Genomic DNA, 16790 nt, shown 5'->3' on the forward strand with positions numbered 1-16790 from the left:
AGTTTCATTGTTACTGCCATTGTTACTGTCACTGTTATTGTTACTGTCATTGTTACTGCCACTGTTATTGTTACTGTCACTGTCATTGTTACTGCCATTGTTACTGTCACTGTTATTGTTACTGTCATTGTTACTGCCACTGTTATTGTTACTGTCACTGTCATTGTTACTGCCATTGTTACTGTCACTGTTATTGTTACTGTCATTGTTACTGCCACTGTTATTGTTACTGTCATTATTACTGTCGTTGTTACTGCCATTGTTACTGTCATTGTTACTGTCACTGTCATTGTTACTGTCATTGTCAGTGTCATTGTTACTGCCATTGTTACCGCCATTTTTACTGTCATTGTTACTGTCCTTGTTATGGACATGATAACAAAGGTCTAGTCTCAGCAAGGCTTACGTATAATGATAGAGTGATTAATAACTATATGTACATACAGTGTGATTTTTGATTTATTTTCATCAACAAAATTAGTTGAGCAAAAGAAAAAAAGCTGGAAGAGTGATGAAGCCCATAATACGCAATAGCATAGCTAGTCGGGGCGTTGGGCTTGTCGTCATCGGTTTTATTCACCTGTTAAAAGATGCAACTTAAGTTCTGTCTTGAAACTGGCCACTTTCTCTATGCCATTAATAGACTAAAGCCTGGTTCCCATATACGTCGCAAAGCACCGGCAACAGCACCGCAGGCCATTAGCGGTGAAATGGGAACTTACGCGCCGGGTACCGCCAAGGATCGCCGGCGGCAACGCAATAGTTTAGCGCTGTTCAAATTTCGCAAAAGGCCACAAGCAAAACCTTTCCGAAATGCAATGTACAGATGAAGGTCACCATTATATAAACGGCACAACGAGCGAACATTTTATTTGATTACTCGATTATGTTTAGCGATGCAGCTTATGTGTGAACAGTTGCCACCAAGCCAAACGTCTCAAACGTTTTGCTGCGCAAGTTACCACTGGAATCTCGCAATCGATATGGGAACCAGGATTAAGGGAGTTGGTTCCAAAAAATGGCCTGCTGGAAATCCACCCTGCGATGGCCTGCACGGGAAGAAGATTGTGGGAAATTTAGACAGGAATTTGAGTACCAGGTTTGATGTATTGTGCGAGGGATGTAATTACAAAGAATTTCTTGATGGGCTAAAAGTATAATGCGGTATGAATATAGTGAACTGATAGGTAGTATGGATGATGATTTGAAAAGAGGTTTGGTGTGGGTGAGGCAGGGTTTTTTGTGAATGGTCCTTATCATGCGTTTTAGAAGTACTATTAAATTTGTAAGATGGGTGAGAGGTGCATTGCCCCATGCCTCAATGCAATATGAAAGTTTGGAATTAACCATCAGTAAGTGTAACTGCAACTAGCGTAAGTAACTAGAGTAAATACAGTAAACAGAGTAAGTGTAACTTACTCTAACTTGTGCTAGACATAGTAGCTGAGACTAGCTTACCGTAAAACCTCTGATTGAACGCCACCTCTATTCGTGGCCGCCACCTCCCATTGACCGCCACCCTGAGAGAAGTGTTGAAAAATAGACCGCCACTTTCCAACTGAACGCCACCTCCATTTGACCGCCACCTTGACATTATTTGATCTTTACGAGTCCATAATAGCAATTGATCAGCAAAAAGTGTCCACCAAATCATATTAATAGTGAATCGTTTACATCAATAAAAATTAATTCTTGCGTTGTCCAATTTCAAAGCTTGTCATTTTTTTCGTTAAAACTTTGAAAGCAACACCATAGAAAGAATCAATAACGGTCTCAGGCTAGTAGTAGCTCTCTGTTTAACGCGGTTTAACTACTAATTGTACAGCTACTAATTCTCCTTGCCTTAACGGCACATCTGATGAACTCCCGCGTTACATTAGACTACCAGAGAGCTGATACTTAAAGGTTGACTTGCAACAAAATTCACATTACAGTTACTTGGTATCATAAGATTCACCATGTCTTACTCTGTTGTGTTGTAGGTGCAAAATATATGGGAATGTGATTACAAGCTCTTAAAAGCTAAAAAATGAACAGTTAATCGCAGCCACATGAGACCGCCGTAGTTTGGATTCGCTTTCCAAAACGGCTCAAATGGGACGTAGTTGTTACAGGATGGTTTCTGTTTACACTTTCATGCAACCTCATTCGTCGAAATATTTTCACAAATATACTTCACGCATTCAATAAAACCATGTCTATTGTTCTTACGCGTCTGTTTCATCGTCATTGTAATGCTGTCACTTTTAGCACTGATATCTTATAACTTACCGTAAAAAATCATTAAACTTTTTAACCTTAACTTGAAGGAGTACATATCATTGTCTGATAAACATGACAAGCCTGTTGGTCACCTGTGATAATCGAAAAGTGCTGCAAAAATTATTTGTGAAGTATTGGGTCACGTGAACAGATTACGACTTGACGATAGAATAATGCCGAAACAAAACTGTAAAGTAGCGAGCATCTATATTTGATACGGGGTCTTCGGTAAAACCCAGTGTTTGTCATAAATTAGTGCTACGATAAGTTTTATATTGAGCTTTTTATTGGCCTTTCAATTTAAATAAACAGATTCCAATCTACGGCGGCTTTTCGTTTTTGAGCTTTTAAGAGCTTGTAATCACGTTTCCGCATATTTGGCACCTACAACACAACAGAGTAAGACATGGTGAATCTTTTGATACCAAATAACTGTAATGTGAATTTTGTTGCAAGTCAACCTTTAAACTCAAAGAATTCAGATTCTTACTGAGATTCTTCCTTCTATCTAAAAGATGAGCATTATCTGTACTGACCTTAGGGGGTGGAGCGTCAAGGACACACTCTACCGATTGTGACTTGAATATTCGTCTATTATCTATCTGCATCTGTTGGGTTGCGCGTTGTTCTTCTTCCGCCAAGATCTCCCTAAAGACAGAGCGGTACACCTTAGTTTTCAGCTCAGTGTCTAGCGTGCAACGCCTTTCACAAAAATGCTTAGGGTACCAAAAACGATTTTGAGGTCTTGCGTAAATCCAACACCAGAAAGCCATATTTCATTGTTTGTCATTAACAATATATTTAAAAAGCTGATTTTCATATAGTGCAACATCTACTTATGACCACCTGAACACACAAAAGTTACAACATACGATGCAAAAATGAGCACATATTTTTCTGTCCTTCAGAAGTTGCTGCCAACATATACAACATTCATAGTTTCTCGAAGAATTGCAGCTTGCTAATGCGAAGTTGAAGAGGCTGGGGTAAACTAACAATAAAATGAAAAAATACAAATAATCAAAAAATATGAAGTTAGTTCATATTAGTATTACCTCCAAAACTATGTATCGCCGAGTGAACATTTGTTCTAGTGTCTCTACAGTATAGTAATAGTAAAAATTTCTCATATATCATTGTTGCTTGAGCTATCTAGTTTTTATGTAGTTCTATGCAATGTATTCATTTAAGTACTATGCGTAATTATCTGAGGCATTTATCAGCGAGTCTATAGGTGGTGAGGAATATGTGAGTCTGTAGGTGGTGAGGAATATGTGTCTGTAGGTGGTGAGGAATATGGGAGTCTGTAGGTGGTGAGGAATATGTGAGTCTGTAGGTGGTGAGGAATATGTGAGTCTGTAGGTGGTGAGGAATATGTGAGTCTGTAGGTGGTGAGGAATATGTGAGTCTGTAGGTGGTGTACGCTCAACCACTGATATGATATTCGCTGTCCGTCAACTCCAAGAAAAATCTCGGGAACAGAGAGTGCCTCTATATATGGCTTTTGCTGATCTAACTAAAGCGTTTGACCTGGTCGACCGAGGTTCCCTGTTCACAGTTCTCAGGAAGACTGGCTGTCCTCCCACTATCCTCGCCCTAATTGAGGAATGCAAGGAATGCCCTAATGGAATGCAAGCTCGAGTACAGTTTGAAGTTCAGCTCTCCGATGAATTTCTCATAAAACGAGGTGTCAAGCAAGGTTGCGTCCTTGCCCCAACCCTCTTTGGCATATACTTCTCGTATGTGTTCAAGGTGACAGACAGACAACTTTGCCAATCCAGTGTTGTATCACTCCTCACACGTGACGATGGAAACTTCTTCAATCTAGCGCAATCAATAAAGCGCGCTCTCTTACTGAGAAGTTCGTCATCAAGGAACTGCTATATGCTGATGATGCAGCAATATGTGCCTCGTCCCCAGAAGACCTGCAGTTTATGCTCAACCACTTCGCTGTATCCTGCCAGCGCTTTGGATTGCAGATTAGTTTGAAAAAGACTGTGACTATGTCACAAACTTCTGACCCCCATGTATTCTCAATAGATGACACTAACCTGCAGGATGTTGAGAAATTCACTTATCTTGGGTCATGTCTCTCAAAGAATACAACTGTAAACAATAAAATCTCCACAAGATTAGAAATTGTCTCCACCGCCTTTGGCAGACTAACCAAGCGTGTATGGAATAACCGACACATAGGTATCAAAACCAAAGTTCATGTGTATGAGGCATGTGTTCTCAGTATCCTTCTATACGGTGCTGAAACATGGGCCACCTACTGACCACAGGAATCGAAGTTCAGTGCCTTCCACACTCGGAACCTAAGAGTTATTCTCGGTAAAACGTGGGAGGACAAGATGACAAATGAAGAACTGTTCATGCAGACTGGCTCAGGCCCCCTCTCATCTAAACTGAAGTTCATCCGGCTTCGATGGGCAGGGCATGTCAACCGTATGCCGAGCATGAGAATCCCACACATGATTCTTCATCGTGTGTTGGAAAATGGAATCCGCCAAACAGGCATATCTCGTCTTCGGTTCAAAGATGTCTTGAAACAAGACCTGAAAGACTTTTCCATGCAGCCTGAGACATGGACCTCTGACTCCAGGGACAGACCTAACTGGCGGAGCTCGCTGCATGCTGGCTGCAGAGCTGATACACAAAAAACATTAGAAAAGCTTGGGCTGCAACGACTGAGCAAGTCTCAGAGATGAAAGTGAAACACAATCCAAGCACTGTCATCCTTGACAGAAGCGTGCCACCCTCCAGGTGGTGAGAAATATGTGACTCTGTAAGTGGTGAGGAATATGTGAGTCTGTAGGTGGTGAGGAATATGTGAGTCTGTAGGTGGTGAGGAACATGTGAGTCTGTAGGTGGTGAGGAATATGCAAGTCTGTAGGTGGTGAGGAATATGTGAGTCTGTAGGTGGTGAGAAATATGTGAGTCTGTAGGTGGTGAGGAATATGTGAGTCTGTAGGTGGTGAGGAATATGTGAGTCTGTAGGTGGTGAGGAATATGTGAGTCTGTAGGTGGTGAGGAATATGTGAGTCTGTAGGTGGTGAGGAATATGCGAGTCTGTAGGTGGTGAGGAATATGTGAGTCTGTAGGTGGTGAGGAATATGTGAGTCTGTAGGTGGTGAGGAATATGTGAGTCTGTAGGTGGTGAGGAATGTGAGTCTGTAGGTGGTGAAGAATATGCAAGTCTGTAGGTGGTGAGGAATATGTGAGTCTGTAGGTGGTGAGGAATATGTGAGTCTGTAGGTGGTGAGGAATATGCGAGTCTGTAGGTGGTGAGAAATATGTGAGTCTGTAGGTGGTGAGAAATATGTGAGTCTGTAGGTGGTGAGGAATATGTGAGTCTGTAGGTGGTGAGGAATATGCAAGTCTGTAGGTGGTGAGGAATGTGAGTCTGTAGGTGGTGAGGAATATGTGATCAAACATATGACGGTTTCAATACATAAAGAAAATCTGAGAATGCCTTCGCTTTGCACGGAAAGGTTAGACTATCTAGCATGCTAATTAGAATTGTGTCCATTCAGTGTATTTTGTAAGTTAGACTTTCTTATAGATAGCATAGAATTAAACGTGCCATCTGATGAATGTGAATGTAAATTTGATCTTTTGGCCATTTTCCAACTTTGCAAATCTAAATCTTGCAACTCAACTTCAAATATCTCAGACCACAATACTCACCCTAGCCTCTGTTTCACCTGAGTACAGGCAGGCCGGGCAGACGGCTCATATGACCACATCATGCACATCAGATTATAAAGGGAGGGAGGACAGTTTGGAGGAAGAGCTAGACGTTCCCCACTTTCGATCTTTCCAATCACATCTCCATTTTTCACACCCTGCGTACATACAAGTAACAGATTGCATATGATGACTTGATGTTATCCACAAATCAATCAGCTATCTCTTAGGACAGCGCCACAATGTTACACATGAAATAGCGAATGATCAACTAATGGTAAGCCACAATGTTACACATGAAATAGCGAATGTTCAACTAATGGTAAGCTCAGTTTTTAAAACTGAATGCTCAATGCCGTATGCCAGTTCATGGTAGACTTCACATGCTCTTTTTCTATGTTAATTTGAGGACCAGACAAAATGGATCAAAATACAAAGCAATATTGTCAATCTGTTTCAGGACAGCCCAAAACTTGACTACCCATACTAATCAGTAAGATCTGAGGCTATTGCTAAAGCCAATAGTCGCTGGGCTGAAATGACAATTTATGCCAGTTGTTTTGCATTTCTGAAAGCATCTGGGAAACCGCAACACAGCCCTGAGTCAATTAGCGTCCTTCTGTTCCTCAACAATATAAAAAACAATTCATTTGCTGACAACTGGATCCGATAAACTATTAGGATAGTGACTGGGAGAAGCGTTCACCGATGTTAAGGAAACTGCAGCAATATTTGACAACGAGATTAAAGATTATATTTTTATTTATTACAGCAATTATCAAAGAAAGAGCAGACAACTTCGTAAACCAACACTTGAGATTGCTTAACAGATAACGACTTCCTTAATATCAGAATGATACATAGCTGTTTGTCATAAACTGCATTACTTGCCTTTTCAGAAGACAATTAAAGACCACAATGGACAAACCAGTGATGTCACTTTTGAGGTTTTAAGAAAATCAATTTTTAAGTTTTGACACTGTACCATGCAATGAAAATACAGCTTATGACAAATATATGTAAGTTTATCGACAGATACACAGTTTGGTGCTTATAAAATAACATTTTTAACTCTGGATATTGGTTTTTTGTAATTCAGTAGCCAAAAATGAAAATGAATGTGGGCAATGGACATCCCCTATTTTTCAATATAAATGCACTAAAAAGATTTTTCTCAATAAAAAATTATATTTTTTCCACTTTAAACTATATTTAACGATAATATAAGTACAGTAACACAACCAATAATTAATAGCAGTTTAAAGTTTCTCTATCATGTCTAGATTTTATCACTATCTGCTTTCTCAACATCACTGGTTGTAAGATTGTCAAAAAATGATTGATTCTTAAATTTTTAAAATCGTTTAAGGACTTGCAAATCTTGGAATTTTGCTTTGCTGATGGGCAATGGACTGGTGGTAATGCAAGTTGACTGAGTTAAACAAGGAAGGTTAGATGGTTTTCCAAGACCACTCTCGATGCAACTGCCATTCCATGATTCTCTATAAAATGCCATGAGCTTGCTTTCTGTCTTTGCAACTTTCACTTGATGTATAGGCCTAGTTTTCATTGGGCAAGTTTTCTGGGACATCTGTTTAAGATATTTGGTGTAGTTGAAGAACTTTGAACTGTCAAGATGAATTACATTCAAGGGCTTTACATTCACTTTACCCAATCAGACGGCAGATCTAGATCTGACTCGCAATTCACAGCATTCGTGTCTCGATCACATTCCATTTGATAGCACTGGATAGCTTATTGTGATCCTGTTAAACGTTTTTTTCTAATGCACAAGCCAATGAAATTAGTGAATGAGTGTGTAAGTTTTGTTCAGTCCAGCGCATCCATCGCAGAAGAGATCTAACTCCACTACTTCGGGACCTATGTGACTTTTAACAGGGCCTTCTTTTCACTTAACTTATTATTAGCAGTTATTAGCAAAGATAAATAAGAGTCTTGTTGATTCTTTTTAGTGTAAAATTGATTAAAATCAGTAAAAAATTTGTGCCTGCCAGTTGCGCACACAACTTCAAAGCCTTTATACCACTTGCATAAGCAATTTTCCCCTGTTATGTGGTTAGAAACCTTTTGCTTTTTAGCCTTTTCTTGTGTACTACCATCCATTCCTTGTTTTCTAAGCTTTTCAGTTAGTTCTGAATACTCATATACATGTATCTCTAGATGCCATCATTATTAATAATAATTTAACAAACAAGCACACAGGAATACACAAGGTAAGAAGACCATATGGATGTCAGTGATGCAGGAATACACAAGGTAAGAAGACCATATGGATGTCAGTGGTGCAGGAATATACAAGGTAAGAAGACCATATGGTTGTCAGTGGTACAGTAATATACAAGGTAAGAAGACCATATGGTTGTCAGTGGTACAGGAATATACAAGGTAAGAAGACCATATGGATGTCAGTGGTGCAGGAATATACAAGGTAAGAAGACCATATGGATGTCAGTGGTGCAGGAATATACAAGGTAAGAAGACCATATGGATGTCAGTGATGCAGGAATACACAAGGTAAGAAGACCATATGGATGTCAGTGATGCAGGAATATACAAGGTAAGAAGACCGTATGGATGTCAGTGGTGCAGGATTACACAAGGTAAGAAGACCATATGGATGTCAGTGGTACAGTAATATACAAGGTAAGAAGACCATATGGATGTCAGTGATGCAGGAATATACAAGGTAAAAAGACCATATGGATGTCAGTGGTACAGTAATATACAAGGTAAGAAGACCATATGGATGTCAGTGATGCAGGAATATACAAGGTAAGAAGACCATATGGTTGTCAGTGGTACAGTAATATACAAGGTAAGAAGACCATATGGATGTCAGTGGTACAGGAATATACAAGATAAGAAGACCATATGGATGTCAGTGATACAGGAATATACAAGGTAAAAAGACCATATGGATGTCAGTGGTACAGGAATATACAAGGTAAGAAGACCATATGGTTGTCAGTGGTGCAGGAATATACAAGGTAAGAAGACCATATGGATGTCCGTGGTACAGGAATATACAAGGTAAGAAGACCATATGGTTGTCAGTGGTGCAGTAATACACAAGGTAGGAAGACCATATGGATGTCAGTGATGCAGGAATATACAAGGTAAGAAGACCATATGGTTGTCAGTGGTACAGGAATATACAAGGTAAGAAGACCATATGGTTGTCAGTGGTGCAGGAATATACAAGGTAAGAAGACCATATGGATGTCCGTGGTACAGGAATATACAAGGTAAGAAGACCATATGGTTGTCAGTGGTACAGGAATATACAAGGTAAGAAGACCATATGGATGTCAGTGGTGCAGGAATATACAAGGTAAGAAGACCATATGGTTGTCAGTGGTACAGGAATATACAAGGTAAAGAGACCATATGGATGTCAGTGGTGCAGGAATATACAACTCATACCAATATGCTGCTTGCCATATATATTACATACTAGAAATTACACTGTCATACAGCCCACGACCAAAGTGATACTGGAAAAAAAGAAAGGGTACTGATGGTTGAGAAACGCAATATTAGCAGTCAAATGACACTGCAGTGCAATAGGATAACTGCAATGGTAGCTGTAATGTACTGGGTGTGGGTGTTATTATATACAACAAACAGCAATAATGAAAGGAAAAGATTATACGTTTATATCTCTCCCCCTGCAATAGGAGAAATGCAATATTGGCCAATATTAGAAGTAAAATGCACTGATATTATTAGAATAATCAGTATTATTAATATAGTAGTAATATAAAACCAATGCACTTTCCTTGTTTACATTTAAAGATGTGGTTGCGTCAAATTTGAGTTGATCTTAAAAGAAAGCATTTTTTTTCTCTATCAGTTGATATGTTGTTTGTTGTGTTACGCGATCTCATTGCCAAGATATTTGAAGATTAAAATCGAAAAAATCTGATCGCCGTAAAAACGCTCAGGCCACAAAAACGTGCCCAGACTTGCCCAAAATGATGTCACGCGTTATACAACCTGTCTCTATCTCTCGTATTCACATCGGCTATTTGCGATAAGTCTAGTCCTACGCGGCTCTATTGGCATTTATCTTATTTTGTATTTGCTCATGTTGGCTAGAATAAAATTTTAAATCCAGCTACAGATGCATTATTATGAATGTTTCAAAGGCATCAAATAACGAAAATTGAAAATTTGTTCTACTCAATTTCTCCAAATGTTGTGTAAACATTTGGGTACCGACTACCAATTCTACCGGTCTACGGTAATTCTGTCAAGCTAACTATGAAGATTAAGGTCTTTGTATCAGCACAGTTACGCCGCTACCGATACTAACGATATACAACCTCCCATAAGTCCCGCCCACCTTATGTCTGTCGCCTATCCTTGGGCTGTCTATCATTGCCTACACCGACGGCTACTAGTTTCTTACTACCGTAAGTAAGCAAGTCGCGTCTTTGAAAAGAATATACATAGGGATAGAGTTTTAAGGATGAGAAGTCTGCTGCAAACTGAATTTGAACTCACATTCTCCAGTTCTGCGGATATCCATATACTATATCCAATTCACTACAATATTCTGCAAATCATATTATTTTATTATATAATTTTTACAAGCAAAAACATTTTTATCTCGGCATAAAGCTTTTATTAAAGATATTCATCAAGTCGTGGCCACTCACATAGTTTCAGCTGATACAATAAGACAAATTCATCTACTGCAACAAACTCAAACAAAACATCATGGTTTATGCAGCACACATTCAAGTCTCTCTTTCCCCTTTACGACAGTTTCCACACTGACAAAGCTGCTTCGGCTGGTGGGACGACATAAACATTCTGTAATCAGTAAAACAAATGCAATAAATATATGTCATTCATAGATATGTCATTCTAAAGCTATCTATTGAAAGCTTTCAAATTGGGAGTTAAATAGATTGCGAGTCTAATTTTAAAAACGAATAAATGTTTAACCAATGATATACAGCCCCCCAAGGATAGCCGACGGCTGTCATATGGGCGGGTTAAATGATGGAGCTATGTTAGGATTATGCTAGCCTGGGTTTCGGAGCTAACACAACTCTTGCAGGGCGATCGCGTTGCCTTGTTAGGTTTTGAAAAACACGACTCGCTGTTATCGTTTCATTGGCTCATTCAGTCAGGAGACCCGCGGTTCACAATAGCGAACCTTGAATTTTTACAATGTAGGGGTGATACCTAACCAAAATAATGCATCCATACAAAATAAGACATTTCAAATTACCTACTTTTAGTAATTTTAAAATTTGTAAAAGTTGTAGTATATGCTTAAAGTTGAATATAATTTACCTGAACAACGGCTTTTTTTTCTAGTTTTCGATTAATATTTTGCCACCCCTAATATAAAATGACAAAGTCTTTCATCGTTCTCGCATTGTTTTACCTTGCCAATAAGATGGGACAGCAGGCAAAGCTGTGCAGTGTAGTTTTCATACTCAAAATCTAAATACAAAACCGAATTTGAGCTATTTTACGATTGTTACTATTAATATCACGAATGCTTGCGAATGGCAACTGACTGATCATAATGGTGACAATATTGGGATACTATATTTATTTGACAATGCAGTGAATTCAACAGATAAGTGAAATAACCACTATAGTTCATAATATTTGTAAATTTACAAGGGGCTTTATTCAGCATATTTGTTTGTTCGGGTGCCGTGTTCGGGTTCATCCCAACAGAGCTCCATCATTAAACCCCGCCCATATGAGAGCCGTCGGCTATCCTTGGGGGCTGTATATCATTGGTTTAACAAAGGCACAAAGTACGCCAAGCCAACGATTCGAAGCTTGGGTTCTGGTAGTTAAAGATTTGCATTGATCAATCGATTTTCTTCACTTTTTACAAGTGAAAAGTGAACATCTAATGTCAAATCATAAATCTAATTTACTAGATAAAGCTGCCACAGAAAATTTGAAGCAAATGTAGCTAGGTGAACCGATAGAAAATAATAAAACGATGATTAGTGATAGCAAAAAGCTATAATTTTATTAATTAGTACATGTATTAATGAGTACTAAAATATTACCTTTAGTATATTCATCAATCTAAGCCATTGTATAGCTGGATGCTGAAAATTAAAAAGAAGCCATCAAGAACTCACTGTACATACGTATCTCGCACGCGCAGGAAATTAAATTTTAGCCTCAAACAGGGAAATATAATCTGAATGTAAACTCAACAGGAAACTCTATAGGAGACTCAAAGTAAAAGATAAATTTACCTCCATTCTCCGATCTTCCTCCGTAGAACTTTAACTACCTGATGCTAAGAAAACTCGGAGTCACCTTCGCAGTAATTTTACAACAATTTTACAATTACATGTACATGTATATTGTTCGCCAATAAAACGTGTCGATCGAGTAATTCATTAAAGTAATGATGTTAATTAATTTAGTAAATATCGATGTCCATGCGATTTAATAATAGAGTAAAATCCCTAAATTTTATATCACAGACAACACGTTTTACGAGTGATAACATTTATTACGGCCTATATAAAAATTTTGCGCTGATGATTGGTTAAGGAAGCGACCTCATATTTATCGCTCGTGGTTTCTTTTCAGATATCTTGTTTGTGACGTCACGAAAGAAGCACCCGCTGGAACGTGAGCTTTTTAAAAGAGGGCCTCATTCAAACGCATATATCTCTGGACAGGGTTGGTCTACAAAGACAAAAATGGCATCAAATTGTAGCTGATGTTTTAGCCTTTTATAAGTCTTAATTTCATTAAATCGAATTTTTTGACGCAACCACATCTTTAAAAACGTCATAGTTAGCGATATCAAGAAGTTGTGATATTTATATAGATTTTGTTAGAAAATCTGTACGACGTAGTCATTGTTCTGTAGTCATCCAAACTTATAATTAAATATCGTAATAATCTCATAAAAATCGCTAGAAAAAATATTGTCATTTCCTTTACTTACACTGCGTTGGACATCAGTTAGAATACCAAAGTACTCAAGTGCCTAAAATGTCAGTTTGAAATCGGCAAAAATGAAACGATTTCAGTACTCCTACGTTAATTACATAAATCGTCGACAATGCCATAGACTAGTGAAATGTGCACGTTATTTTTTCGTGCGAAATGCGCACGACTTAATCGTTCTACTCTCTGTCGCCCGGCGTTTTAATTTTCGATCTTAACCTTTATTAAACCAAGCTTTTCAAGCGTTTTGTGATGATTTTTGTCCTAATAAATCTGTCTATTTGTGTATAATCCGATCAGATGGGTAAGTTTTAAGAGAATTTCGATAATTTACAAAGACTTGGTAACATATTTAAATAGGCTTATATGTGTTTTGTATCGTTATTAAACTTTAACTAATCTACAAAACGATGGTTAAATTTGTTGATGAAATTTCGAGCCAAGGGTTCGTCTCATTGTTGATGAATAATTTTTGTAAGTTGTGTGCACATGCATTTATCATAAAAACTCTCATACTTCACTTCCGCTCGTTTGTTCGTGGGATAAGTGTAGTCAAAAACTTCAAAAATTCAATTAAAAAGTCTTTTAGAATAAGCAACCAGGGATTACATCAAAATACTGAAATAAGAGAACTCAGTTAGATTTCTGTACAAATAGTGACATGTGTAATAAAGGAAAGAATATGTTGTTGTTTTCCTTGAATAGTCAATTATGTTATTACCATCTCAAACAGCAAATCATAGACGTGTGCAATTTTAACAAGTTTTCAACAAATTCAAAATTTCCTTCATATGCTCAGCCTCAAGCGTTTTATTAAAATGTTTAAATTCTCTTGTGAAGGACTTGACATCGCATGCACTTTAGGTCAAAAACTACCTGGAAAGGCTTTATCCCATACATGAGTATCTCCCAAATGCAGACAGCAAACATCCATACATCACTCGATGTGGTGAACCGTCGGAAGTTGATGCTCTCCGGTGCCATCCACTTGATCGGCAGCTTGCCTTTAGATGCTGCTCAATTAAATATTTAATCATTCAAACATCATAAATAGTTAAGACCTATGTCAGGATCTATTCCAGTCCGATAACTTGAGATACATAGCGACAGCGGAGAAGATGAGTTCAGGTAGAAGGTTTCTAATGTCGACCAATCATAAACAACGATGCTCTGCAGCTAGCATTGCAGTTGACGTGAGCTGGTCAAACTAATTTTTGAAAAGCCAAAAATTTGTCTATCAGATACTAAATAGCATAGCTCTTTGCTCTATTGGTGAACAGATGGCTGCACCTGAGAAACCATAGCATAGTATTCATAGCAAATATCTGATGAGCTTTTAATAAGTACCACCTAATGCTCATTTGTGAGTTTTAAAATTGCCCTCACCCGCGTATAAAATCCTTTTCAACCTTTCAGATACGTTTGTGAGTATATGTTAGTTTTATCAAGACCAATCACAGACTCACCATTCAACTACCAACTACCATGACTTCATCACCTCTTTCCTCAAAAGTTTCTTCATTTATACAAGCAAGATACAGGTATTCTACCAGTTTAAACACAACATCTAAAGCCTTTTGGATAATATGCTAAATAACTTCAACAATCCTGTAGGTTGACCAAAGTAGTCGTAGAGTAATCTTTAGCTCTGTGTTAACAAGATTGATTTTTGGATAGGGATGGGGATGGCCCCGGACTGACCTTTATAATAGCTCTGATCCTCTACCCATCTACTCAGTCCAAAGTCTGCCAGCTTCACGTTCTTATGTTCTGACACCAATACATTTCTGGCAGCAATGTCTCTGTGTACGAACCTTTTGCTCTCAAGGTATGAAATGGCGGTGCTAAGCTGGTAAGAGTACGTCAACAGGGTTACGAGATTTAGTCTGTGCTGATTGTTTTGTAGATAGGCCCGCATCTCGCCCAGCCTCGCCAATTCCATGACAATAAATACAGGTCTATCAGAGCAAATACCAATGAGTTGTATAATATGTGGATGCTCAAACTGTTTCATAATAAGAGCCTCTTCTAGGAGTTTGTCAGGTGCGTCACCACTCTCTACCTTGCAAGTTTTTATGGCCACGGGAATGACCGTACCATCAGCCATCTTGTAGTTACCTTGGTGCACGTCTCCAAACTGTCCTTCCCCTAAAACTGCAGTCAGCTCCACCGAGTTCCGACTCAGTTCAAACTCTCTTGCCTCTGCGGTAGAATAGTCACCCATATCATCTTCCTCTTCAATAATCTCAGCGTACTCATCAAATGAGTTGATCCCAACAGATGCTCGCACCTGTAATTTTACATTAAATCAACATGAGTGAGAGAATACTACTTCAACAAGAATGGCCACATCAACAAGAATGGCCACATCAACAAGAATGGCCACATCAACAGGAATGGCCACATCAACAAGAATGGCCACATCAACAAGAATGGCCATATCAACAAGAATGGCCATATCAACAAGAATGGCCACATCAACAAGAATGGCCACATCAACAAGAATGGCCACATCAACAAGAATGGCCACATCAACAAGAATGGCCATAGCAACAAGAATGGCCACATCAACAAGAATGGCCACATCAACAAGAATGGCCACATCAACAAGAATGGCCACATCAACAAGAATGGCCACATCAACAAGAATGCCCACATCAACAAGAATGTTATAGTTTGCTTTTCATTAAAACCAAAAACAACACTGAGGTAATTATTGTATTGGTTACTGCACAAGTGCATATGGTAGAGCGGAATTCTACTTCAAAAACTTGATGCAGCCTTGTACTCCCTTGTACTCCCTTGTAAGTTACTAAACACAAATCGTAAGTAAGGGTAGTCTTTAAGCAAAAGCTTTGACAATAGCAGCGACCAATAATAATGAATAAAAAGTCCAATGAGAAAATATATAAAATAGCTTTTATGCAAAGAAGCAATATGTTTAAAAGTCCACAGCATTCTCTTCTACCTGTGCATTGAGAGTGAGACATAACAGATACGATGTAATAATATGATATCAGATGGCAGGAACGGACACACTACTTTTCAAATGCAGTAGTTAGCTTATAACATGGGTAATAATGTGTGAAATATAAACTAATTATGTGCACTATATTAGATACACGTTCTTTTCAATGTGAAAACAAGATATTTTGAACTGCACCTAATAACAAGGCCAGTTGCAAGGCCAGATACTAATTTATAATGATGGTACAGAAACATAAAGCATGCTCGGGTGTGAGGCCAGATACTAATTTATAATGATGGTACAGAAACATAAAGCATGCTCGGGTGTGAGGCCAGATACTAATTTATAATGATGGTACAGAAACATAAAGCATGCTCTGGTGTGAGGCCAGATACTAATTTATAATGATAGTACAGAAACATAAAGCATGCTCTGGTGTGAGGCCAGATACTAATTCATAATGATGGTACAGCCTGTTTTTAACAACCTGCAAGGAACCATAAAACATGGACTTTATACAACTTATCTGTAGATACGACAGTTAATAGCATCTATAAATTACAAAACCCACTCTCTCTGCGCGCGCGTGCGTCGAGAACAATCTAATGTCTGGTAGCAACTCAATGATGTCTGGAGACGATCCAATGATGTCTGAAAGCAATCCGATGATGTCTGGGGGCAATCCAATGATGTCTGGAGACAATCAAATGATGTCTGGGGAAAATCAAATGATGTCTGAGGAAAATCCAATGATGTCAGTTGGCAATCTAATAATGTCTGGGGACAATCCAATAATCTATGGGGACAATCCAATGATGTGTGGGGACAATCCAATGATGTGTGGGGACAATCCCATGATGTCTGCTCAACTTGCTGCAAGCAGAGACTGTGAGCA

General features: G+C 38.5%; 1 protein-coding gene across 2 annotated transcripts in view; it reads right to left on the reverse strand.

Moving 5' to 3' along the window:
* The window catches only part of LOC137394838 (focal adhesion kinase 1-like), a 67768-nt gene that overhangs the window by 4647 nt on the left and 46331 nt on the right, over positions 1 to 16790 (reverse strand). For both annotated transcript variants that reach the window (XM_068081608.1, XM_068081607.1), the window contains exons 10-13: positions 14629 to 15217; positions 13804 to 13940; positions 5953 to 6110; positions 2799 to 2910 (exon numbers count right to left, since the gene is read on the reverse strand). In XM_068081608.1, the coding sequence (XP_067937709.1) occupies positions 2799 to 2910; positions 5953 to 6110; positions 13804 to 13940; positions 14629 to 15217 (996 nt within the window). The remainder of the gene's footprint in view (positions 1 to 2798; positions 2911 to 5952; positions 6111 to 13803; positions 13941 to 14628; positions 15218 to 16790) is intronic.

Source organism: Watersipora subatra, chromosome 4 (assembly GCF_963576615.1).
Source record: "Watersipora subatra chromosome 4, tzWatSuba1.1, whole genome shotgun sequence".
In the NCBI taxonomy this organism is placed as follows: domain Eukaryota; kingdom Metazoa; phylum Bryozoa; class Gymnolaemata; order Cheilostomatida; family Watersiporidae; genus Watersipora; species Watersipora subatra.